This window comes from Portunus trituberculatus, chromosome 31 (genome assembly GCF_017591435.1).
Source record: "Portunus trituberculatus isolate SZX2019 chromosome 31, ASM1759143v1, whole genome shotgun sequence".
NCBI classification, from domain to species: Eukaryota; Metazoa; Arthropoda; class Malacostraca; order Decapoda; family Portunidae; genus Portunus; species Portunus trituberculatus.
The window spans coordinates 10656292-10684157 of NC_059285.1; the positions used below are offsets into that span (position 1 = coordinate 10656292).

The 27866-nt window shown below is 40.4% G+C and overlaps 1 protein-coding gene across 4 annotated transcripts; it reads right to left on the bottom strand.

Annotated features, from left to right (window-relative positions):
- Positions 1 to 3013: 3013 nt before the first annotated feature.
- LOC123511151 (protein MMS22-like) lies at positions 3014 to 27853 on the bottom strand. Of its 4 annotated transcripts, none has more exons than XM_045266791.1 (19): positions 27730 to 27853; positions 17380 to 17530; positions 16854 to 17097; positions 16397 to 16673; positions 16024 to 16281; positions 14610 to 14723; positions 14210 to 14428; positions 13875 to 14122; positions 13568 to 13671; positions 8696 to 8859; positions 8354 to 8556; positions 8141 to 8235; positions 6525 to 6650; positions 6200 to 6404; positions 5756 to 6032; positions 5298 to 5468; positions 4992 to 5114; positions 3927 to 4567; positions 3014 to 3529 (listed from the first exon to the last, which is right to left on the bottom strand). In XM_045266791.1, the coding sequence occupies exons 2-19, from the start codon at positions 17513 to 17515 to the stop codon at positions 3460 to 3462; spliced, it is 3675 nt and encodes a 1224-aa protein (XP_045122726.1). In that variant the 5' UTR covers positions 17516 to 17530; positions 27730 to 27853; the 3' UTR covers positions 3014 to 3459. The 4 variants fall into 4 exon arrangements, with proteins under 4 accessions (XP_045122726.1, XP_045122725.1, XP_045122727.1 ...); XM_045266790.1 differs by having other exon boundaries at positions 17380 to 17533; positions 27730 to 27849; XM_045266792.1 differs by lacking the exon at positions 27730 to 27853 and adding an exon at positions 27529 to 27547 and having other exon boundaries at positions 17380 to 17533.
- Between the last annotated feature and the right edge of the window lie 13 nt (positions 27854 to 27866).

Here is a 27866-nt window from a genome sequence, read left to right on the forward strand (position 1 = left end):
GGTACAGTGGCGGTTGCAAGAGGGAGATGACAGAGCTTTGTATAGGACCAAATGTGCAGTTGTTTGATTACCAGCTATTTTCACCACTAATAAGCCTTTGGTGTTAATGTAACTTTGTAAATAAAAAACTACAGATAGAATGCGGGAGAATGTTATTCTAATGATTGTGGCAGTACAAGTCACAACTGGCAGAGGGGGAAGGGGAAAACTAGGGAGCCTTTGTTTACAACCACGCATGTGGATGTTAGACTATCAGGTATTTTTTCGAGTACTAAATAGAACTTTTGAATTTGAGTATTGAAAAGTTTGAGTATTTAGACGTTCGAGTATTGGGTCTCTACTGTACTCTTCAAGTATGTCTATAGGTGTAATAGGCCGTAATGTAAAAAAAAAAAGCATCTTGATGGCTTTTCTGAATTGGCATGGGCTGTAAGCTCAACTAATATGCTGGAAACTGAATATTGAGTCTGTAGTGCTCAAACTATATTTGTAAATTTAAAATTTCCTTAGTGTGTCTTGATCCTCGGAAATTACATAATAAGGTTTTACATTAGTGATAAAAAGTTTTCCTTATAAAGTATATTTTCAATAATACAAAATATACAAAAGTATCTTTATATCTATATATATTACAATATGTACACCGATTCTATTACAGTACTCACTGTTGAGGTTTCTTGGCCAAGTATGTTGGCAAACTATAAATGTGTGAGGTGAATCCCTAACCCTAGATATAGTACAAAACTTCTTCAGCCTCATACATACACCTTATTTGAGTTGGGAAAGAAGACTCGGATGACAACAGAGAGGTGTATCCCAACCCATTGGTAACAGTGCAGGATATGTTCTTGTTCACATCAGGCATCAGCACCAATGAGTAATCTCTGAGGGAAGTAACCTAGTTGCTTGGCTGATGGAGTACATCATTATCTAATTCTTGTTGCCATCTTAAGGTATCTGTAATGTTATCTCAGCATTTGCTACTTAGTATTCTTATGTTTTATTATTACTTCAACAATCAAGATGCAACTGGTTCTAGGAGACACTTCCTCATGCTGGTGCCTGTGGGAAAAATGGGAAAAATACACTTCCATATATTCTGTACTGACTGGGATGCATTTCTCTCTGTTGTGATCTGAGCTTCCTTGCCCAACTCTTTCACAATACATATCTTTTTTTAAGCCATTTTGGATGACTTCTGAGACAGGCTTGTTGTCTGTGGGAAACCAGATCTTGCACCAGTGTAGCTACACAAAACATTCATTCCAGTGTTTTATCAGGTTATGTATGCTACTATCAAGCAGCTGTAAACTAATAACATGTGAGATCTTATGATTATAGTTGCTGTACACATTACAGTGGAACCTGCCACTCGTCCAACTTGTTCACATACAATTCAATTAAATATTCATAAGGCTTTCCTGCAGTTCAAGCAGTGTCACACCTTACTGTCAAGTCACTCCAGGTCAACCCCGTGTTACCTCTGTCCACTAAGCATCATCCACACAAGCTTCATGACGGCTATTTTACACCTCTTCTATTATTTTTATTCAAAATAACTTAGGTGTACAGAGAGAGACAGGGGGCGAGGGGGAGATATGGCACTGTGGTAAGTGACGATGTTTGTCAAAATACTGTTGGGAGAGAGAGAGAGAGAGAGTACTTACTACTTCCTCTATCACCTGGTCTTTAAACATCATTGACCTGTACCTGTTGAATTTGTTTCTAGCTTTGATAGAAGCTGATTCCAGTTTTCAAATGTAAGGCACTGTTTGAGAAATTTAAAGATTCAATTAATCTTTCCTAGACAGTATGTAACACTGCACCAGGTGTTGTTCCCCTCCCTGTAGAGTGACGAGGAGCAATTCAAGGCCTGCCTGTCCTGCTCTATGAATAAGTGCTTAGCTGCCCTGCTTTTACAGGACTGCATATACTCTATCTGACAACAGTAGAGCACATGAATTGGTAAACAGGGTCTGTCAGCAGATGGTGTGGGTTTTTCATCTCACAGACCACCTGCTGACCAATTTGTCTACAAATTATCTTGTTCTAGTTGCCAAACCCTGTATGTAGGACAGATGACATGTAAGTTAAGTGGTGCAGGACAGACTGGCCTCTACCTACTCCTCTCCCTCTGCAGGAATGGCACATCTGGTCCAGTATAACATACAGGCAATCCCGGTTTAACGAAGGTTCACACAACGAAGGTTTCGTACCATCTGTTCGTTTAACGAACACCAAACTCGCTTTAAAGCTTTAAAGCCCCACCGTATCATGCAAGCTGACAGGCTTTTGAATACACCAGGAGCTGCTGGGGTACTAAGGCCTGCCTCAGGAGAAATCCTGAGACACCTGTAGAATAAAGATCAAGATCAAGCCTCTCGTGGACAATACAGGCGCTGCCGATACAAAGGCCTGACTCAGAAGAAATTCTGCGTCACCTGTAGCATCAAGATCAAGATCACGCGCACCACTCACTCCCCAGTCAAAACATAACAGCGTCATCAGCAGCTCATCTTCCCTAGTTCAACTTAGCATCAAAACGCCCTGCAATGTGGCCTAACGTTGTTCCTAAGAAGACCAGGAAGTGTCTTACACTCAAAGACAAGACAAGAGAGAGGCCAGAAAAGTTGCTTGCCACCATCTTGACTCCATCTACTGTCTACTATTTCCAAGTCAGCAGACTCTATTAAGAAGGCTGGTGAGACCGCATCTTCCTTGAAAGCTAAAAGAACCACCTGAACTCGTGACTCTACAATGGATAAAATGGAAAGCCTTGTGGAAATGTGGCACATAAGTTTTGTATGCGGTACCATGATGCGCACTTTGTTTACATTCCACAGCTTGCTGGTTAGTAGTGTATTTCCCGTTTCACTCTCCCTCCCTTCATAAAGTTAAGATCATCAACATTATAAAGTTACGTACATACATACATTAGTGTACATTATAATGACTTAAATTAAACTACCTAAATGTTTAACTTCATAATTTTTATTTTCATTAAACCTTTTACTGTACTATGATGCACTCTCGATTTGCTTACTCTCAATGGAAGTTCAAATCAGGGTTAAACTTGTTATAATCGGTTTGCTTAACGAAGTGTTTCTAGGAACGTAACCCCTTCGTTAAGCGGGGGTTACCTGTACTGCCTAGGAAAGATTACTTTGATTAGATTCCTCAAACAGTGCTGATGACATTTGAATACTGAAATCAATGAACATAAGAAAATCTGTCCCAGAGTTATTAAATATGAATAACTCAACATTAACAAATAATTTCAAAATATGTACAATGTATTCAAAATATGTACAATGTATCTAACACATTTAGTCCACAGCTGTTTTTTAATGGCAAAGTCTGTGTCACAATGTTGAAATAAAGTTGCTTTTTGTGCCAAAACATTGAATAAATTATGTTTTATGCAGCTACCATGATGCTTCGATTCATTTTACTTAAATTCTATTCTTGTTGCACTATTTCTCCTGGTGCTGTCATGCCCAGGCTGGAGAGAAGAGCCTGATAGCCCTGCCTGTAACACAAAAGAAACGTAAAATTTCTTAATTCCTTATGTTAATGTCTTTATCATGTATTTATTAGTTGTCTGTCCCAATAATCATGCCATTTCTCTCAAAGCAAATATTAGAACTTACTGTAATTATTGATTCTGTTCTAGTTGTGAGAATTGTTGTTAATGTGTTACTTGGATAGTTAAGTAATCACAAACTATTATGATTTATTCAACCTGCAGTTTGAGGTTTGTTGTCTACTGTATGTAAGCAGGAAACCACATTATTTATGAGCAGGCTATGAAATCATTATAAGCCTGTTTCACCAAGGTCCACCAATGTGACTATAGGCAGTAATGTAGATTACCACTGCTTATAACTATCTTCATATCTCATTAATAACAGAGCAATAAGGCTTACCTGAGGGTGTGGTCAAGGCCCGTGCCACGCTTCTCCTCAGTGCGAGTGACAGCCTGTGTTACATGAGGAAGGGCTTCCAGGAGCAGTGGTCTGTGGAGCACAGCGATCACTCGTAGCACCCGGAACAACCGCCCAGAGCTCCAGGACATGTGCCTTCCTACCAGCTCCCGTAGCTGGTCTACCAGAACCCTTCTGGATGGTATCCCACGGTCTTCTGCTTCCTGTAGCAGCTTCTGAAGGAGATCTGTGGCCAGCCGCTTGGTGGTTTGCTCTTCCAGGGTCAAGAGGAGCTCCAGTAGAGGAACTAATAAGGAACAGCACAATATTTCCAGCCAATCCATGGTATTCCGCTGCAGCAATTCAGTCAGGAGAGACAGGGCCACCTGCAGGTGTACAGGCGAGGTGTTGCGGCGAGCCAGATAGCTGTCACGCACCACCTCTAAAAACACCTTGCGTAGTTCCTCTAGCACAGGCAATCTCACCTCACCGTGGAGGGTTGCCAGAAAGGGATGGAATGTTGTAGTGTAGTTGCGTATGGTCTTGACTGGGAAACGGTGGAGGTAGTGGGTGAAGATGTCCCTCACACAGCGTAGTAGGTAAGCATCCTGTGTCAGTCCAAGGCATCCAATTCCACACACCATCTGTCAATGTATAGCTCTATTAGTCCGGCACTATTTTACTCCTTTCTGAAGCAAACTAAACCCATGCTGCATGAACTCTATTTGGCAGCTGTCAACTGTGAACAAATTAAACAAAATGTTTACTTTCTACTAATGGTGATCACTTATCACTGTTTTGGAGTTAAAAATACAATGATAATTCTCAGTTCCAAACCTGAAAACTGTCATCACAGTAAATCTGTACCAAGAAATGCCAATAAACTTGCAACAAATCAAATTGTATATATGAAAGTTTATCCTAGAACTTGTTGGATTTAACTAACTCGTTCTTGTAAAGTATTTCTGAAATATGTCAGTCTAGAAAACATTTATGGATAATGCAATACCATGTATCATCACTAGTTACTTAACTAATACAATGATAGGGATAGACTGTATGACATACCCGTGGCAGGACAGATGAAATACTTGCAGTGAATGCTGCAGAGAGGGGCTTCTCTGGTGAGTAAATGGGTGTTGGCAGCAGGACTGTGTTGAGGAGTGTGGCCATAGGACATGTGGGTTTAGACTGTAATACAACAATCAATATACTTGTTTGGAGGATAATAAAACAATGACATTCAGTAAAGCAGGAAATAAAAACAAGTGGTCACATCTATGATTTTCAAATGGTGTTTTCTACATGCAATCTCCCTATGCAACCATAGCACTCCCAATTTCAAATAGGACAGCAGCCCCACTGTAATTTTACCTTGACGTAGATGACAGAGTGAGCATGAAAGAAAAGGTTTGCAATGAGGGTCAGTGCTTGAGGCAGATGACTGGCAGGTGGACTCTTCCTAAGCAGACCCCCAAAGGCCTTGTCTAGCCCAGAGAAGCACTGCAGCACATCCTCCCGGTATGCTATCCTGTCAGCAAAGACCTGGGGTCAAAGCAGGTGTGTTAATATAGTAAATCATTCATATTTTGTATATATTTCTAAATCAGTTTGACTGGTATATAAGAAATGGAAGCAATAAGTTTCAGGTCTATATTCATTTCTGTTCATATACTCAACTCTTGAACACTTCATCCCCCCTCAACTTCCTCTCCCACTTCCATGTCAAGATTCCCCTTAAAAAGAGTAAACAGAGACAAAAGTCTTCATATATATACATCATTCAAAATGCAGTCTTTCTTCTCTTAGTATCAAGACCTAATACTCATTACCTCAATGCTGCTAAATTTGGCTGCTACTCCCTTGATGAAGCAAATGGCAACAGCAAAGGGATCAGTTGGGTGGGTGGGAGGCAGGACCCCCACCATGCTGGGAAGCCTCAATATCTGTGGTGTGAGCATATCCACAGCCTCATTCTCATCCCCAACCCCAATGAGACCACACAGCCAACAAGACACAAGCATTCTTTCATGTCCTGGGGACAGGCTGGCCAGCAGTGCCAGGCTGTCGGGGTGACTCAGAAGACATGAGGCATAGTGAAGGCTACACCTGCAAGTGTGGCATCCAGGCTAAGATCACATCTCTGAATCTAGTAATGTCATATAATTTCCATTTTTTTTTTGTCTTTTTCACTTTAAACAAGTTAAACTGTAACTTCAGTACAAACAGCAAATGAAAATCAACAATAAAAATAAATCAGTGGAGAGAGTACTTACCCTGTACTTACACCTTCATGGGTAAGGAAATAGTGGAATAGCCCAGAGGCAGCTTCTTTATGACCCAACACTCCTACCAGACAGAGGGTAAGTGAGGCTGATAAAGAAGCCACAGCCTGGGGAGGAGTTGAAGAGGTAGCAAGTGACTTCAAAGAGGGACCAAACTCCTTCCACACAACCTCTATCACAGCTGGTCCTACCATGCCTGCAACATAAACAGCCATGATACAACTAAGATAGCCTTTCAAAAATATGATACGGTAAATCACAACAGAGACAGCACAGATCCACTCTCTTCTCTCTCTCTTGAGTAAGCTCTACCCACCAGAAGTGACATTTTCTGGCTGGGCTGATAAGGTCATCACTTTGGCCAGTGCTGCATCCATGGCTCCTGCAATAGCCTTGACCTCGGCTGCTGTAGCATGAGGCAGCACACCACCCACCGCTCCGCCTGCAACATGTCAACATGATGTAATGATATTAACTTCTAAAGGAAAACAATACAAACTAATTTATACCTGTGCAATATTTCTGAAATACAATGAAATCTTGATTAACGTGAGGGTCACATTTCTGAAGACATCATGTCACTCAAAGTCGCATTCTTCAAACATAAAAACATAATTTTCCAATAGAAAGTAATGGTTATTCATGATGTATATGAATACAAAGATATGATGTCCATTACAGCAGGCAATAAAGGGGTGGAAATAAAAAATAGTGTAAGCTACGCACAAGGTAAAGAGGGTCACAAGAAGAAGGTGATGCCACCAATCACAAATGGTTCCTCATCTGCTTTCTTTTCTGTGTTCTATGCAAGATTTCACTTTGTGCATCACAAAGCAATCCTTTCTTGGTGGTAAAGCTTGTAAAATGCTAATAGAAATATTTTATAAACATAATGTACTGTATATGCGAGACAGTAACACCTTGGGAGGTGGTTTTACTGGCAACTTGCTAGCAATCTCATTACCATGGCAACAATCTCTCCCTATGTGTTCATGAATACCAAGTTGCTTCGCTCATTAACTTTCTTGGATCCCGACCCAATACACTTCCCATCAGAAGCAGCATGGTTGCATGTGACATCATTAAATCGAGTTAACCCACATTAAATTGAATAAATTGCACTATTCAATAGTATATCCTTAAATATGAACTCAGGTTAAATATAAATCACATTATTCAAATTCACATTAGCTGATTTTTTTTTTTTTTTTTTTTTTTATAGCTTATAGCACCTGTAGGCATACTTAAAGAGTATATGTGGAAAGCACTGTTCAGCTTCCACCCATTAGTGGTGCAGGCAATTTTATTTATAGTGGTACCCATATTAGGGCCTATATCACCACCCATGTGCATCTTTGGTGTAACCACCTAGAACTTGGGTATCATGGTAACATGTAGGTAACTTTAAACCACTCAAGAAATGGCATAACTTCAAAGTGTTATGTGGTGGGATTCGAACCTATACATGGATGTCTGCCCGATCACACACTCACCATCTTATCCACTATGCCACCGCATCTCCGTAACTGACTGACTACTATGATTTATAAATCAATTTAACTGGTATACAAAAAGTGCAAGCAATATGTTAGACCTCTCATGGGGAAGTGTGTCAAGTTACCACTTCTGACCACAATCGACAGGAATATATGCCAACATTTATATTTCATGTACAATCCTTTAATTATCACTCACAAAAATAATATATATTGTTGACTACACAGTTTGTGTTATAGGAAGAAAGGGAGGCAAACTGACAAGACATACACACAGCATCATTTGTACCATGCAAGACACTGTGCAGCTTCAAAGGGTAGCTCAAACAAGAGACCATTACTTCCTTACTCCCTCCTATAGGATCTACAGGTTATGGAAAAGAAAGAACTGAAAGTAAATGAATAAGAAGGAGCCACAGTGCACAAGCACACTCACAAATGAGGGAGTGCTGAGCCAGGCTGAGGTTATGGCTGTGCTCAAACACTTCCTGCAAAGCCTCAGCATATGAGATCAGCAGTTGCCCCAATTCCCTGAAACAAAAATTAACAAAACTTTACTCACTATTTCTGTCAATTCAACAGAGCAATAATCATGTCGCACTAAAGGAAAATAAATCCAGACAAGAGTATTCCTAGTCCCCCTACTCACCTCCGCTGCTGGGGGTCCCTGGAGCTAGTAAGATGGTGACATACAGCAGTGACAATGGGAGAGAGCCGCTCTGCCAGTGGAGAGACCTCACAACCCTTGTCCACCAGGAGCAGTGCTCCTGCTAGGAAGCCACGCCATACCATCCGTGATTTGCTGGTGCTGCAGGTTGGCACAAGACTCAGCAGCTCACCAAGCTTGTTGACCTGAGTACATGTTGTGGTTATCAAGCAGCAATTCTTGTTATCTATTTACACATGAATGGTGATGCTCATTACTCTCCAGACTAATATCTATTACACAACTACTTATCAAAAACCTTAGCCTCAAGAACTACCAACTCACAACATCAAGAGTGTCTGTGGCAGATGAAGCCAAGGTGAGGAAAAGTGAGACTGTGTTGTACAGGCCAGTGGGGGTCAGTTCAGACATCTTGCGGCCATGGAATTTAGAGAAGATGCGTCCCCTCATCTGTCGCCATTCCAGGGGTCCACTCTTCACAACACCCACTGTGGAGCACATGTCAACAATGATAAAAGCTTTCATGGCTTTATAATTACTTACCTGACATTACAGGTTGAACATACTGCTTTCTATTTTCATATACAGTCAATTCTTGATTAACACAAGTTTGAATAACGCAATTTTGATTTAACATAATTTGATATTTAACGATTAAATAATGGGATTTATTCAATTTGACACAGGTTAACTCAACTCGATGACGTGACACACACTCTGCTCCTGGTGGGAACCATACTGAGATGTTCTCAGCAGGACAACAACACCTTACACTTTTACACTCTCTTCAAATCAAAATTTAATAATGGCTTCACCACGCCCTGCCTCGGAGTCCCCCTCTGGGGAGGGGACCATAAATGTCCCCAGGTCGGACTGCCCCTCTGCTGTCGACCTTGGGTGTCTTGACACTTCATCTAATACTTTCACTATCAATTTCTGCAACATTCGTGGCCTTCGTTCTAATTTTCAATCTGTGGAACACCACCTCTCCTCTACTAAACCTCATCTTCTCTTCCTAACCGAAACACAGTTGTCTGTGACTACTGACAGCAGCCCTTTTCTGTTCCCTCCTACTTGCTCTATCCTCATTTTCAATCCAAAGCTGGATGTTGCGCATACGTGCGTAACGACACCACTTGCTCTCGTGCCCACAATCTTGAATCTTCAGAATTTTCTACCATCTGGCTAAGACTTCAATGTCACTCTCTAACTAAATTCATCTGTGCTGTATACCTCTCACCTAATTCCTCTGACTATGTAAAATTCTTTGACTATTTGACTTCCAAGGTGGAGCACATCTTATCTCACTTTCCTTTTGCTGAGATCTCCATTTTAGGGATTTCAATGTTCACCACCAGCTTTGGCTTTCATCTTCTTTCACTGACCAACCTGGTGAACAAACCTTCAACTTTGCTATCCTTCATGACCTAGAGCAGCTAGTGCAGTTCCCTACCCGTATTCCTGACCGCCTTGGAGACACGCCCAACATTCTTGATCTTTTCCTAACCTCCAACCCTTCTGCTTACTCTGTTAAACTTTCCTCTCCGTTGGGCTCCTCCGACCACAATCTAATTTCCGTTACCAGTTCTATCACTCCAGTGCAGCCTCAGGACCCGCCTAAGCGGAGGTGCTTCTGGCATTTTAACTCTGCTAAGTGGGAGGAACTAAGGCAGTACTATTCTGATTTCCTTGGGATGATTATTGTTTTCATGTCAGAGATCCTTCTCTTTGTGCCGAGCGCATAACAGAGGTGATTATCTCTGGCATGGAGCTATACATTCCTCATACTTTCTCTAACCCTAAAGCTAAAAAGCCTTGGTTTAACTCTGCTTGTTCTCGTGCTGTCAATGATAGAGAGGCGGCTCACAAACGGTTCCGTAGCCATCCAACTGCTGAAACTCATGCCCTATATATTTCTGCCCGTAATCATGCCAAATCTATTCTCCAACTTACTAAAAACTCTTTCATCAATAGAAAATGTCAAAGTCTTTCCAATTCTAACTCCTCTCGAGATTTCTGGCATCTAGCCAATAATATCTCTAACAACTTTACTTCTTCGTCTTTCCCTCCTTTACTTCATCCAGATGGCTCTACAGCTGTCTCTTCTTTTCTAAAGCTGAACTCTTCGCTCAAACCTTTGCTACCAACTCAACTTTGGATGATTCTGGGCATATTCCTCCTACTCCTCCACCCTCTGACTACTTCATCCCTAAAATTAAAATTCTTTATAAAGACGTTTTCCTGGCCCTCTCTGGCCTTGATTCTCGGAAGGCTTACGGTCCGGATGGAGTCCCTCCTGTTGTTCTCAAAACTGTGCTTCCGAACTCGCTCACTGCCTGGTCAAACTCTTTCATCTGTGTCTCTCTACTTCTATTTATCCTTCTTGCTGGAAGTTTGCTCACATTCAACCTGTCCCTAAAAAGGTGACCACTCCAATCCTTCTAACTACCGCCCTATAGCTTTGATTTCCTGCCTTTCTAAAGCCTTTGAGTCTATCCTTAATAGGAAGATAATGAGGCATCTATCAGCTCACAACCTTCTCTCTGATTGCCAGTATGGTTTCCGTAAAGGCAGATCTACTGGTGATCTTCTTACTTTCCTAACTGAATCTTGGTCATCCTCTTTAGGGACTTCGGTGAAACCTTTGCTGTCGGCCTTGACATATCGAAAGCCTTCGATAGAGTCTGGCACAAATCTTTAATTTCTAAACTACCCTCCTACGGATTCTATCCTTCTCTCTGTACCTTCATCTCCAGTTTCCTTTCCGATCGTTCTATTGCTGCTGTAGTAGACGGTCACTGTTCTTCCCTAAAACTATCAACAGTGGTGTTCCACAGGGTTCTGTCCTATCACCCACTCTCTTTCTATTATTCATCAATGATCTCCTAAATCTGACTCAATGCCCTATCCACTCCTATGCTGATGATACCACCTGCATTATTCAACAGCGTTCAACAGACGCCCAACCCAACAACAATTAAATGACTCAAGGCGAGATGCTATAGGACGCCTAACTTCTGATCTTTCACTTGTTTCTGATTGGGGCAGAGAAAACCTGGTTTTGTTCAATGCCTCAAAAACTCAATTTCTACAACTATCTACTCGACATAACCTTCCAGACAACTATCCTCTCTTCTTCAATAACACTCAACTTCCCTCTCCTCTACATTAAACACACTCGGTCTATCCTTCACTAAAAATCTAAACTGGAAATTTCACATCTCTACTCTTGCTAAATCAGCTTCCAAGAAGTTAGGTGTCCTATGGCGTCTTCGTCCATTTTTCTCTCCTCCCAGCTGCTTGCTCTGTACAAGGGCCTTATCCGCCCGTGTATGGAGTATGGCTCTCATGTCTGGGGGATCCACACACAGCTTTACTAAACAAGGTGGAATCTAAAGCTTTTCGTCTTATCAACTCTTCTCCTCTAACTGACTGTCTTGATTCTTTAAGTCACCGCCGCAATGTTGCATCTTTATCTGTCTTCTACCGCTGTTTTCATGCTGTCTGCTCTTCTGAACTTGCTAACTGCATGCCTTCCCCTCCTGCGGCCTCGCTGCACAAGACTCTCTACTTCTTCTCATCCCTATTCTGTCCATCTTCCTAATGCAAGAGTTAACCAGTATCTTCACTCCTTCATTCCCTACACTGGTAAACTCTGGAACTCTCTACCTGTGTCTGTATTTCCACCTGCCTATGACTTAAACTCTTTCAAAAGAGGAGTGTCAAGACACCTCTTACGTTAACTGGACCCTCCTTTTAGATTTTTTGGTTTTTTCTCTTTCTACTTTCCTCTTAACAGGGCCTGGCAACCAGCGGGATTTTTTTTTCCAACACTTTGTTTTCCCTTGGCCAGTGCCCTTGTAATGTAAAAAAAAAAAAAAAAAAAAAAGGATCCTTTGACAATACCTTCCACCTTCATCAGTTGAAGGATACCGTCTGGGAGAAATTGGTATTCTTAAGAATGAACGCTGCCTTCCCATAGCTTGGAAAGGTAACGATCAGGCAGGATTTATCTTCACTATGAAGGTCCTGTCTTTGTCATTGCCTTTGCATAATTTATTTTTTGTAAACTAACTGATTTTAGAAACACAAAAATATATAGGTTATTATTCAAATAGCCTATTTTACAAAAATTGTGATTGAAACCAAACTCAGGAAGTAGGAACAACAACATCACTGCTACCAGATTCAATCACTGCATTTCCATCTCCCATGTTTTCTATCAGAAATCTACTTAGGCTGCACAGTTGAAGATGGCAATTCTCTCCCATGTTTGGGCCACACTATACAGCCATTTATGCTTTTATTTAGAAGCACTTTTCCTGGCTCACCAAGTCTATTAATAAATTATGCTCCGCTGCAATAACAGGGACTGGTTCTCTTTGTAATATTTTCCATGTTGGCTGTGGTGGAACTGAGAGGCAGTGTGGTTTGGTCTGCGTGGCTTGATCAGCTGAGTTACAGGTAAACAAACACTGCTACCGACAACCACTAAATTATACTTATCGTTTATTTCATTAAACACATTAATAATAAAAGAATGAATGTGGGATAATATTTATGGGAAATGGTGGCGTAGTGGATAAGGTGGTGAACATGGGATCGGGCAGAAGTCCATGCATAGGTTTGAATCACACCACGTGCCGCCTTGAAACTTTGTCATTTGTCAAGTGGTTTAAAGTTACCTACATGTCACCACGGAACCCAGGTTCTAGGTAGAGATATTTTCCCGGAAAATAAAAATGCGGTATCCAAGCATCCTTTAACCTCCTCACAGGATGACCAGTGCTGCATCAACAAGGTGATGGTGAGTAAGAGGACATATTTTGTTGTTAGTGACTTACAAATGTAATGGACTTAAAAATGAGAATGTGTTTTTACCATTTCTGTGACCTAGTGATGTATTAATGTTTTTTTTAAGGTTTGAGTAACAAAATCCCAAAATATGCAGATTTTCCTAGTGGCCAGGAAAGTAATCTCCACTATTACTATTGTTTTCTTATGGGGAAAATTATATTTAAATAATCTGATTTTGAATAACACGACATCTACAGGAACGTAACCCTCGTGTTAATCGAGAGTTGACTGTATGTCAAGTGCTACAAAATCACGTAGAGAAGACTGAACAATTAAAAGTATAACAATAAAATTAAATATGTTTAACAGTGATGACATTACAATCATAGAGTCACTCACCAACAATTCTGAGAAATATTTGCCATGATGTCTCCGTTTTCCCCACAGCTGCTGGATCACACACTCGTGACCTGACCTGCTCCAACCATCCTCCTATTGTCTTGCTGCAAGAAGCACAATCTATCAAAACATGTCTTTCTCCTGGACAGTTCACACAAGGATGATATACACCTTGGGTTATATCAAAGCACAAGATTCATTGAGCTATTGGAATTCTTCTCTAAGCATTACTGCCCAATTATCCATAGACTGAAACCATTACTGTTGGTGTCTCACACTGAGCCACAGAATTACTAGTCACACTTACCTTATACAAGCCAGTCCCTCGAGTCCTGCTCCAGGGAGGAGGAAAGGAGAGTCAAGATGCTTGGCCATATGATCCCACAATGGTGCTGCCCACTCACTGCTGCGACTGCCCCCCCACACCTCCAGCATCCCCATACAGCACCGGGTAAAGAAACGCAGCTCAGCCTCTGTGGGTTGGTTACCACTGCGAGGGTCCCCAAGACTCAGGCGCAGCAATGTGCGAAGCAGCTTCACCTCACTTTTCACCTCCTGTGGGCAAGTCATGGGTCACATTGGAAACCAGGGGGAGAGAGATAGTGGACACCAATCTACACAAGTCACTGTAATGAGACTCACCACTCTATTGGCCACCTTCTTGCCTTCATTGTCATAAGTATGGAGCTTCGTGAAGGTGAGGAGGAGCCACCAGACATGAGGCAGCTGCAGCAGGGAGATGAGAGGTGGTGGGTAGAGGAGGGTGCTTGGGCCAGGGGGAGTGATGGTGGATGATGAGGACGACTCACTCATGGTCTTCAGGAGCACTAACAGCTTGTCCTGCACTTCCTCCCAAAATGTCTGTAAACAGTGTGTAGGGTAGATGATGACACAACATAAGGTATAGAAGCAGAGAATCCCCCCCCCCTTTTTATTGCATACAAATGACAAATCTTTGAGAGAAATATACCCCCATTTTCAGAACTTTGTATACCATTATTTTATAGGAATAACAGAATGCAGAGTGAAGTCTTCCACAAACCTGCTGGGCAAGACAAGCATGTCGATACTCCAGGAAATGCAACATCATTACTGCCAACTCAAGGCCACAACCACATGAGAACCCTGCCTCCTGATGCAGCTCACTCACACCCTTCTTCTCCACACATGAAAGAGAGAATAAGAAGTAAGTAAAATAAATATAGATAAATGAAACAATCTATATCTATCTATCTATCTATATATTATTGTATTTGCATATAAATAAATAAAATAAAAAAAAAAAAAAAAAATATATATATATATATATATATATATATATATATATATATATATATATATATATATATATATATATATATATATATATATATATATATATATATATATATACAGTGAAGACTTAATATTCAAATGACTAAATAGTCAAACTTTTCAATACTCAAACACAAAAGTTCAATTTAATTCTTGAAAAAATACCCGATAGTTGAACGTCCACACACATGGTTGTAAACAAAAGCTCTCTGGCCTCTCCCTCTCCTCCCACCACCAGTTGTGCTGCCACGGTCGTCAGAATAACATTCTTGTCCATTCTGTTGTAGTTTTTCATATATAAACTTACATTAACACCAAATATTTATTAGTGGTGAAAATATCTGGTAATCAAATGGCCCGACATTTGGTCATATAGAAAGCTCTGTCATCTCCCTTCTCGCAACCGCCACTGTCCCATTTTCATATAGTATTACCGGTAATTCGGCAAATCAGATGCCAATGGGCATCTCTAGTCCCACTGCAGCCTTGAGAAAAACAACATTCTTCTGCATTCTGCCGGTAGTTTTTCATTTAGAAACTTAAGATGGCGCCAAAGAGGCTTATTAGTGGTGAAAATAAGGAATCTGGTGAGAGTGCAAGTGTTAGTGAGTCACAGCACTCCATTATTGGATTCACAGGAATAACACCAGGAGAAGTTACAAAGACGTTTTCATGGATGGTGATTCGTCTTCCAACGACCTCTCTCCTCCTCTCCACCCTTCTCCCCTCCTCTTCTAAGTTATCCACCACCAGCCTTCATTTACAGTATGTACAAATCAAAATTATGGAAAAAAAAATACATTGAAATTTTAATGAATTTGAGGTTTTGCTAAGATTAGAATGAATTACCTAATTTATAAATATCAATAGCTGAACTTTTTAATACTCGAACAGCCATTTGGAACAAATCAAGTTCAAGTATTGAGTCTTCACTGTATATATATATATATATATATATATATATATATATATATATATATATATATATATATATATATATATATATATATATATATATATATATATATATATATATATATATATATATATATATATATATGCACACACACACACACACACACACACACACAAATATCACAATACTCCTAAGAGAACCATAAGGTGAGTAATAGAAGTATTACCTTGAAGCTGCTGCCTCCACAGCTCATGAGAGTGACCAGATCCCACATCACCATAGAGATGCACTGCTGAGTGGGGGATGATTGGCTCTCCTTTCCACTGTCCCCAGCTGTCTGATGTGGCCGAGGGGGTTCCTGCAGCAGCAGAGGAAGAGAGGGAACCAGGGGACCCAAGGAGAGCTCTGCCATGTGGAGAATGACCAGGCTCCACCACCGCACATCCAGGTGTAGATGCAGCAAGTGGTATGAGGCTGACGGACACTGTGAAGACAGAAAAAAGGAAGTAAATCGATGTAAAACATTAACAAAAATGATTAGTTTTGTCATTAGTATAGGTATAAGCAGCAAAACTTATATTGGTGCCGCATCTTCTCACCTTATTGCCCTGAGTGGAGGCCGCTGTGATGACGTGGTGTGGCACCTGATGCAGAGGGCCAACAAACACAAGCGTCTGCATTACCTCCTGCATCACCAGTGCCAGAAAGGCCTCTTCACCTGCTCCTAAACCATAGACAAGGGAGGCAAGAGCAGCGAGGAAGGTGGACGCCTCCTGCCGCAGGCCTGGGTATGGGGCAGTGTGGGTGGAGGTGCCGGGGTATTCATGGAGGGAGAAACTGGACTGGGCCCCTTTCTCTAGCTCCACCACACACTGCCTGAACAGGTGATAGACATCAAGGACCAACAAAGAACAATCCAATAACTAAAGAGATGACATTTCATATTTTCTCGGAACAGCTATTTGAAAATTTTACATTGACTAATATTTGTCTAGTGTAAAGTTCATATCAAATGTTATCAGCATCAATAAGTTCATCCTTCATATCAAACCTCACCTGAGTGCTGAGAAGAAGTGTGACAAGTGGAGCTGAAGATTATCAGGTGTACATGGCAAATGGAAGACGGACTTAGGAGGTGTGGAGCAAGTAATGGGAGCCGGGTTGAAGCGCTGCAGGAGCCTGGTCAACACACCCCTACCGAGATATGACCTTTTCCCCACATCTGTCCCCCAGTACACCTCCCCTTCACAGGTGAACCCGTCTGCTTCCTCTCTGTCTTCCAAGTGCTTACTGACTTCCTCTGTGGAAATCAAATGAGCTAAGCTGTGACCATGAAAGGTTCAGGGAAGGATAGAAAAGTTGGGCGGGGCAAGGAAGAGCAAAGTCAAGCAAAAAGAGTTAAATATGGCATGATAGAAGAAAGGTAAGGTGCTGCAAACACCATAACTTGTGAAACTTGTCTTGTCAAAATGTAACAACTCCTTAACACTGCACTTCTGTTAAATAACATTAAAAAAATGAGGGAAAATGTTAAATGGAGTAAAGAATAAAGGTAAATACTAATCAATAATATAATCCTTACCTTGCTCTAGACTGGGGCCAGGCTCTGCAAGTATGAAGGCAAGGAAGTCTTCACTGTCCCCTTCCAGACCATCCAGCAGACACTCCCCACCCTCCTCACCCTGCCGTGGAGGAGTGGCAGGCGGTGTTATAGACATTGCTCCTCACCCAGCCTGCTGTGGATACAAGGCTTACATCAGTACCCTCATTGAGAGAGAGAGAGAGAGAGAGAGAGAGAGAGAGAGAGAGAGAGAGAGAGAGAGAGAGAGAGAGAGAGAGAGAGAGAGAGAGAGAGAGAGAGAGAGAGAGAGAGAGAGAGAGAGAGAGAGAGAGAGAGAGAGAGAGAGAGAGAGAGAGAGAGAGAGAGAGAGGCTAGAAAAGTATAAATACCCAGCCTGAGGTAGCACCTTTCCAAGCAAGAAAGGAAGGTGTACTGGGTACTGATAGACAATTTGTGATATATGGGAAAGGAGTAACACTGCTGATTGTTGTATCACAAACCAGCATGCCTAAGAGAAACAAGACATATGGGTATTTCAAGTATTTGAACATAATCAACATGGCTTTTCTTGTTATTCTCATTGCATAGAGCTTCTCATTCTGAGTAATCTGAACCAATAGACTACACACTCATTACAAATGATTTATAACATTGATAAAAATTTTTAAAGATCTACCATTTCATGGGGGAACAAGCTAATGTGCTGAGACACCCGTGCACATGATGGACTGATGGATGTTAAGGAATCAAGGAGTGAATGAGTGAGGAACGCCGTTAGGTGTGTTCGTTTATGTGAGTATTGTCACATTGTCTCTTTCGAGGCGTGGGTTCGAATCCCACCGCTGCCAGCACTGTTACTGGAGTAGCTAATATGAACATTGTAAAGTTATAGGTCCGTCCTTCTTTTCTCTGTTGATCCCAGCATCTCTTGCATAGAAAATAGTTAATCATCACTTTATTGTTTGGCTTTGAGTGAATAAATATGTTTTCCAATTTTGTCCTTTATTAACAAGATATATTTCTTATATGGGCAACAATCTAGACACATGACAGCAATAAATTCACTATCTCAATCACAATATCTTTCACTCGCTTTCACTGTGTCATCATCAGTGCTTCTCCCCTTTTCTTTTTGACCTGAGTCTTTTCTTGTAATAGGGTTATGTCTGAATGGAACAGTAGCTAATAGTTTCTTTTTTTTTCTTTTTTTTACGTAGGGAAGAGGGCCAGCCAAGGGTAAAAAAAAAAAGAAAGTTAGAAAAAAGCCCACTTGAGCGCTGGCCCTCCAAAGAGTAGAAAAAGTGCCAAAACCGTCAGCCAGAATAAGGGGAGCAAATGCCTCGATACCTCCCTCTTAAAAGAAGACAAGTTGTAGGAATTTGGAAATACAGATGCAGGGAGGGAGTTCCAGAGTTTACCAGTGAAAGGGATGAATGATTGAGCGTACTGGTTAACTCTTGCATTAGAGAGTTGGACAGAATAGGGATGAGAGGAAGAAGAAAGCCCTGTGCAGCATGGCCGCAGGAGGAGGGGAGGCATGCAGTTAGCAAGATCAGTAGAACAGTTACCATGAAAATAGCGATAAAATATAGAAAGGGATGCAACATTTCGGCGGTGAGAAAGAGACTGAAGACAGTTAGTCAGAGGAGGGAGTTGATGAGACGAAGAGCTTTCGATTCCACCCTATCAAGCAAAGCTGTGTGACTGGAACCCCCAAACATGCGAAGAGTACTCCATACAGGGACGGATAAGGCCCTTATACAGAGTAAGCAGTTGGAGGGTGAGAAAAACTGGCGGAGACGCCTCAGAACACCTAACTTCATAGAAGCTGTTTTAGCAAGAGATGAGATGTGAAGTTTCCAGTTAAGATTATGAGCAAAGGACAGACCGAGGATATTCATTGTGGAAGAGGAAGACAGTTGAGTGTCATTGAAGAAGAGGGGATAGTTGTCTGGAAGGTTGTGTCGAGTTGATAGATGGAGGAATTGAGTTTTTGAGGCATTGAAAACTACTAGATTTTCTCTGCCCCAATCGGAAATTTTAGAAAGATCGGAAGTCAGGCGTTCCGTGGCGTCCCCGCATGATCTGTTAATTTCCTGAAGGGTTGGACGTCTCTGAAAGAACGTGGAAAGATGTAGGGTGGTATCATCAGCGTAGGAGTGGATAGGGCAAGAAGTTTGGTTAAGGGGAGGCACAACAACTGGATGAAAAATATTCATAAAAAAAAAAGTTTTCAATATTTTTGTTGAAACTTTTGCAATGTGCAATGGCACCATTTTCTGATATTATGGTAGTAGGTAGAACATTTCAGTTCATGACGTCGTGACGTCATGACGTCACAGCTTAAAAAATTCACGTAAATTTTAATTTTCACTCTAGAGTTACCAAATTTTGCATGGTATTAGTAGAATAACATATTAACCTACCCAAGACAGTTTTTTGCTAAATTCGTTTTAGTTCGTGAGAAACCGCTGCAATTTCATGAAATAATGACGTCACTATTTTTTAGCTATATAACGTATCCAGAACAAGACTTTTTCGAATTTCTTAAAACCCTGTCTTGGAAATGTAGACATACCCATTATGTACAAGTATGGTGAGTTTCATTTAGATCCATCAAGTTTTTTGTGCACAGCTACTCATTGAAGTTAAAATTTGACGTTTTGAGATAAATGAGTTTGAAGTTTTGAGTATGACATATTATGTGGTAATTATCGAGGGATTCGATTTCTTTTAATGCATATGTACAACAAATATGTACTACACATGTTTAATATGTACTGCAAAAAATCGCCAATGAAATGTACTTACAGTAGCGAAGTCATTATCCATAACTCGGGGACGTAACAGGCCCCCTCCTCCCTGTACACAAGATTTAAAGTCCACCCAGACATTTAAAAAGGTTCCGTCTCACGACCTTTAAACCGTGTTGCCACCCGGTGTTCATTATTTACTGACTACGGCTTCATTCTTGAAGCTTTTTTCTATCTAGATATGCGAAATACTAAAAAATGATTTCTTGACCTAATTTTATCATCTCAGCTGTTGTGCCTCCCCTTAAGAAGGTCATTAATGAATAATAGAAAGAGAGTGGGTGACAGGACAGAACCCTGAGGAACACCACTATTAATAGGTTTAGGAGAAGAACAGTAGCTGTCTACCACAGCAGCAATAGAGCGGTCGGAAAGGAAACTTGAGATAAAGTTGCAGAGAGAAGGATAGAAGCCGTAAGAGGGCAGTTTTGAAATCAAAGCTTTATGCCAGACTCTATCAAAAGCTTTTGATATGTCTAACGCAACAGCAAAAGTTTCACCGAAATCTCTAAAAGAGGATGACCAAGACTCAGTAAGGAAAGCCAGAAGATCACCAGTAGAGCGACCTTGACGGAAGCCATACTGGCGATCAGACAGAAGATTGTGAAGTGACAGATGTTTGAGAATCTTCCTATTCAGGATAGATTCAAAACTTTAGACAAGCAAGAGATTAAAGCTATAGGACGGTAGTTTGAGGGGTTAGAACGGTCACCCTTTTAGGAACAGGCTGAATGTAGGCGAACTTCCAGCAGGAAGGAAAGGTAGAAGTCGATAGACAAAGTTGGAAGAGTTTGGCCAGGCAAGGTGCAAGCACAGAAGCACAGTTTTTGAGAACAATAGGAGGGACCCCATCAGGTCCATAAGCCTTCCGAGGGTTTAGGCCAGCAAGGGCATGGAAAACATCATTACGAAGAATTTTGATTGTAGACATGAAATAGTCAGAGGGAGGAGGAGAGGAGGACAAGCCCAGAATCGTCCAAGGTGGAGTTGTGAGCAAAGGTTTGAGAAAAGAGTTCAGCTTTAGAGACAGAAGAGATGGCAGTGGTGCCATCAGGATGAAATAAAGGAGGAAAGATGAAGAAGTGAAGTTATTTGAGATGTTTTTGGCTAGATGCCAGAAGTCACGAGGAGAGTTTGAGTTTGAAAGATTTTGACATTTCCTATTTATGAAAGAGTGTTTGGCAAGTTGAAGAACAGACTTGGCATGATTCCGGGCAGAGATATAAAGTGCATGAGATTCAGGAGATGGAAGGCTCAAGTACCTTTTGTGGGCAACCTCTATCATGTATAGCACGAGAACAGGCTGAGTTAAACCAAGGTTTAGAAGGTTTAGGTTGAGAAAAGAATGAGGAATGTACGCCTCCATGCCAGATACTAACACCTCTGTTATGCGTTCAGCACAAAGAGATGGGTCTCTGACACGGAAGCAATAATCATTCCAGGAAAATCAGCATAATACCTCCTCAGGTCCCCCAACTGGCAGAGGCAAAACGCCAGAGGCACCTTCGCTTTGGGGATCCTGCGGAGGATTGGAAAAATAGGACAAGATACAGAAATGAGATTGTGATCGGAGGAGCCCAACGGAGATGAAAGGGTGACAGCATAAGCAGAAGGGTTAGAGGTGAGGAAGAGATCAAGAATGTTGGGCGTGTCTCCAAGACGGTCAGGAATACGAGTAGGGTGTTGCACCAGTTGCTCTAGGTCATGGAGGATAGCAAAGTTGAAGGCTAGTTCACCAGGGTGGTCAGTGAAGGGAGAGGAAAGCCAAAGCTGGTGGTGAACATTGAAATCTCCAAGAATGGAAATCTCAGCGAAAGGGTAGAGGGACAGAATGTGCTCCACTTTAGAAGTTAAGTAGTCGAAGAAATTACTATAGTCAGAAGAGTTAGGGGAGAGATAAACAGCACAGATGAATTTAGTTTGAGAGTGACTGTTAAGTCGTAGCCAGATGGTGGAAAATTCGGAAGACTCAAGAGCGTGGGCACGAGAGCAAGTTAAGTCGTTGCGTACATAGACGCAACATCCAGCTTTGGAATGAAAATGAGAATAGAGAAAGTAGGAGGGAACAGAACTAACTGAAAAGTTTCTGTTCTCATACCCTATGGTGTCGACATCAATAACACAGTTATGATGTCAAACGGAAGTAACTGTCCAATCACGGGATTTCATAACTATGTCAAACATTACCGCCTGTCAATGGATGCTAATACCTAACAAGCTGAACAAGCAGTAAACCATATCGCTGTGCACTAAACATGACCACTTACGATGGAACATTATGACTAGTGGGTAAACAAAAGCGCTGACAGATCACCTAGCCTTTGACCCTAATTCAAGATTATACATACTTTCAATCTTGGTTATTTAACCAGCTCAATATATATTTAAAATGCCTATTATTACAACATTATTTGCACAAGCATGAGATTTATCATAGTGATTAGTTCTTTTGTTCGATCATGCAGCCACTGACAAGTAAAAATAATACAGGCAACCCCTGCTTACCGAAGGTTCACACAATGAAATTTCGCTAAAACGAAGGTTTCCTTTTACTACCATCTGCTCATTTAATGAACACCAAACTTGCTTAAACAAAATTTTATCCAGCTAATTTTTTCCAAGTTTGAAAGCCCTGCCGTATCACGCAAGTCGACAGCTTTTGAATACACCAGTGCCTCTCATGGACAAAATGCACACCACTCACTCCTCCCTTAGTTCAAAACAATAAAAGTAGCAGCTCGTCTTCCCTTGCTCTACATGCCACCAAAAGGCCCTGTAATGTCACCTAGCGTTGCTAAGAAAACTAGGAAGTCTCTTACTCTCGAAGTGAAGCTGGATATTATTTACAGACACGAGAGGCGAGAAAACTAATAGTATTGCTTCCCACCATGGCTTGACTCCATCTACTGTCTACTATTTTCAAGTCAGCCGACTCTATTAAGAAGGTTGGTGAGATCATATCTTCCTTGCAAGCTAAAAAAAACCACCTGAACTCATGACTCTGCAATGGATAAAATGGAAAGCCTTGTGGAAATGTGGTACATCAGTTTTGTATGCAGTACAATGATGCGCCCTTTGTTTACATTCCACAGGTTGCCAGCTAGCATATTTCCCGCTCCACTCAACCTCCCTTCATAAATTTAAGATCATCAACATTATAAAGTTACTTACATACATTAGTGTACATTATAATGACTTAGTCTTAAATTAAACTGCTTAAATGTTTAACTTCATAATTTTGACTTTCATTAAACCTTTTACTGCACTATGATGCACTCTCGCTTTGTTTACTCTCAATGGAAGCTCAAGTCAGGGGTTAAACTTGTTATAATTGGTTCGCTTACCAAAAATTTGTTTAATGAAGGTTTTTTAAACGTAAACCCTTTGTTAAGTGGGGGTTGCCTGTACATAATAAATCTAGCCAATCAAAGCAGGTTGTGGGGAGAGGCAATTCAATTTGAATCAATCTATGGAAAATGACTGAACAAGCAAGGTATCATCTCGATTATTTTCATTGCATCACCAGATTTTACAAAGAAAAATAAGGTAATAACTTCATATTAATTTCTTAGCATTGCAATTCAGGTTAGGCTAGTTTGCTTTGCTTAGATCAGTTAAATTGGGTTGGACAAAATTTATTTGTTTCGAGGAAAATGTATCAGCGGTGCATATCACCTAAACTAGATTACATTAAGTTAGGTTAGGTTAAATGGTTGTCATAGCCAGCGGGGACCAGCAGCGGCGATGAGTAATCTCCACAGCACTGACTCAAAATTTTGGTCTGTTACTTTTGTGGTACTTTGTGATAACAAAACTATTTTTTTCTGGTACAATGAAATACGTAATCTTCTAGCCAACTCAGGTAGAAGGTTATTTCATTGGGTTTGGTTCGTAATCCTTGAAGGGAGTCTAAGGGCACATCCCCCAAGGCTAAAGGGTTATAAGTTAATGTTTGTTTAGTATCCCTTGGGGGATGTAGTGTAGTAAATAGTCAGAAATGTAGCTATGGCAATGTTGCTCAATATAAACAAAGCAAAGCTGCATCTAGCCACCACCTCCACCATAAAAGTATTTTTAAAATCTTTTTAATGTTATTTTGTAGATTTCTCTTATGTAATGCACATCACTTGATTGAATGCTGCCCCACCAAAAACTCCAATTTCCCAAAGGTCCCCCAATAATGAAGACTTGAAAATATCTCAAACAGGGTAACATTGTTGGAAGCTAAGGAAAGGGATGCAAGTGAACATAAGAAAAGGGACAATAAGAGTTTACAAAACTTAAGTTCACAAGTGGAGAGAGTTAAAGTTGGGGGATGTATGGGCAGGAGCTGGAGAACAATAGGCATTTTGAGAAAAACTGCAAAAAATGAACAGATACACTGTTTTGAAAGACAAAAATGATAACAAAAAGAAGGAAAATAACAGAGTAATGTATAATGTTCCAGACTGTGACTCAAACATAATTCAGGAAAGGATTATGTATGATAGGCAGATTGTGAAGAAAATTCTAAATTCATGCCTGATTCATGAAAATAAAATGGTGAGAGTGATAAGGCTTGGGAAAAAGATAGAAGGGCAAGATCAACCTGTACTGGCCACATTAACTGATCCAGGAGTGAGGAACAAAATATTAGAAACTTTAAAGAGCTAAGTAAGGAAGAAACCTTAAAGAATGTCAGAGTGACATGATAAGATTTTGGAATTAAGATTATTACTGGATACCATGAATGTCAAACCAAGTATAAATCCATTATCTGAAGTTAAACCAAAATACTTTAGATTTTTAAAAAATCTAGAGGAATATAATACATAGAGATATGTGACTGAGGAAAGTAATTTATTTGATGTTGCAGGCAGAGGGCTTATAATGTATGTAAAAAGTGGTATTAAGTGTAGTAAGGTAGAGTTGTTGTCACGTTTTTGTGAGTATTGCTGTTTGGAAATTACTTTTCATGGAGAGAAATTGATTTTGATTCAAATATACAGCAGTTCAAGCGGCTCGGATGAGAATAACCAATTGTTGTTTGATCTCATGCACGAGATAAGTAGCATGAAGGCAGTTTACAAAGTTTATAATGGGTGATTTCAATTTGCCAAAAATAAACTGGGAAAAATATACCACCTGCACTGGAATCAATGAGTATGGGACTATATTTGTAGAAAAAGTGAATGATTGTTTTCTGACCCAACATGTGAACGAAATTACCAGAACAAGGGGCAAAAATGTAAGCAATGTACTAGATTTAATTTTTAGTAATGATGAGTCAATTGTAGAAATCACACCAATTAAATATTCCCTTGGAAAGAGTGACCACGCAATGATACAAGTGACCTGTAACATGCAGGAGACTTTGGACCAGGAAAGTAAACTGGTTTACCTTTATGAAAAAGGTGATTATGATTTGCTGAGATAGGAACTGGTTATCAACTGGGTGAACTACCTATCAAATGTTACTAATACTGTAGAAATGTGGAATAAATTCAAATCATGCAACAGACAAGAGTGTGCCCACAAGTATGACAGGAAATTTTAATCATTACAGGAAGAGAACATATGAACAAGAAACTATGGGCAAAGATACTGAAAAAAACAGAGATTATGGATAAGAATGAAATCCTTGAAGAGAAATCCGAGTATAATTAACTGAGAAGGAGTACAGAAGAATGAATAATCATATTAGAAAAGAAAGAAGAAATGCAATAAGTTGAAAGAAAAGACATTGCAAAAATCTTAAGGATAATCCCAGTGTTCTGGAAACATCTCCAGAATAAGGTTAAAAGTAAACCCAGAATCCAATTCCTATAAGTGCACAGCTCAAGATGGTAAAACTGAAAGTGACTTGGAGAAGGTGGAAATTTTAGCAGAATAATTCTCAAGATGTTTGTAGCGGAACCAGAAGGCGAGATACCAGACTGAGGTGAAGAATGTACCAATATTAAATAATTTAGAAATAAGTCAGGTAAAAATTAAGAGGATTATAGAAAAGCTAAAGAAGCACAAATCTTCTAGACCTGATGGAATTCACCATAGGATTGTAAAGGAAGGTATGGAACATCTGCTAGTGACTTTAAAATTATTTTCGAGTACTCTTTTGAGCATAAGGAACTTCCTCATGACTGGCTTATCTCTCATATTATGCCTATATAAAATAAGGGTGACAAACGTGACCCAGGAAATTACTGTATAGGCCAGTCAACCTGATGAATGTTATATGTAAGATCTTTGAGACCATAAAAAGGGATGTGATAATGACACACAAGAACATATAATTTATTTAGTAAAAAACAATATGATTTTATAGCAGGACATTCAATGGTGTTGCAGCTTATAAAAGTTCTGGATAGATGGATTGATATAATTGCTGAGGGGCATGCAGTGAAGTGATATACTGTGACTTCATAAAGGCTTTTGACAGAGTTGCACATAGAAGGCTTTTAAGTAAAATAAATAGTCATGGTATTGGAAAGAAATTTCAAGAATGGATTGCAGCTTTTCTAACACAAAGACATCAAAGAGCAGTAGTTAAGGGAGAAAAATCAAGATGGAAGACAGTGACAAGTGGAGTGCCAGAGGGGTCTGTTCTTGAGCCTCTGCTGTTTGTTCTTTTTATAAATGACCTCCCAGATATCATAACAAATGACAGTGAAATTTACATGTATGTAGATGACACCAAATTTTTCAGACTTATCAGAGAGAAAGGGGACTGTCACAAGCTACAACAAGATACAGATGTGTATTCTTGGAGCAAAAAATGGTTACTAAATTTTCACCCCAATAAATGTAAATACATGAGGATTAGGAAATCATCCATTGAAGATCAAGGCTATCAAATGGGGAAAAAAAAATAAAGGTGAACTCTGAGAAAGATCTGGGTGTTATTATCAATGATGAATTAAGTTGTGCTGACCATCTTCCATGAAGAAATTTGAGGCAAAACGAGATAAATTCTGGGCAAATCAAGAATTATATTATGGCTATAAAGCACATGAGATCCAGCACAAGCTACCAAAATATGGAAATGAAAATATGAAGCCAGAAGGGTAAGCCTCTTCCAGGAGGTCAACTGTAAGAAAATGTGAGAAATATCGTTGGGAGAGGTAGACATAAGTTGGAGTTGAAAAACCGTCATAAAAAAAAATAATAATTTGCGATAGAAATAACATATCTACACCGTCAATCAATTCACTACATTTCTCACCAGAAAATAAAAGCCACACTACAGATTCCATGGTTGGGTGAAACTGCAAATAGACCTATTGCCTACCGAGTATTGTCTTAAAACTAAAACATTACCCTAAAATATCTGAGAAAACTCTTAAGACAAATCTTGGGAACGACTAGAAATATTTCACACCTCCGAGGGCAAGGTCATCACCAGAGCCACAGCACAGAGGGTCAGCGAGACTCATACGCAAAATATTCCTCTATAACAACCTTCGTGACTGATGACACAGGCCCGCCCGCCAGGCTAACACTAACGCACTATTCACCCTTTGTCCCTTCCCTCGCCAACCACGACTGCCTGTATACACTGACCATACAGTCATACACCTACCGTCACCTCCTCATCGTAGCTTTCTTCCACCACATCATTGGTCACTTGCTAATGCATACAAAACTCGTGATCCACCAGTAGTATTCCTACGTCCTTCCCGCCGGCTACCATTCAAGCATTGTTCATGTACAAGTATT

Coding starts and splice junctions, on each gene's coding strand:
- LOC123511151 (XM_045266791.1), bottom strand. CDS start 17,515: ATGTCTATAACACCGCCTGCCACTCCTCCACGGCAGGGTGAGGAGGGT. Junction 14,724..16,023: donor GTGGAGGCAGCAGCTTCAAG/GTAATACTTCTA, acceptor TGTGTGGAGAAG/AAGGGTGTGAGTGAGCTGCA. Junction 5,115..5,297: donor ACTCTGTCATCTACGTCAAG/GTAAAATTACAG, acceptor GTTGTATTACAG/TCTAAACCCACATGTCCTAT.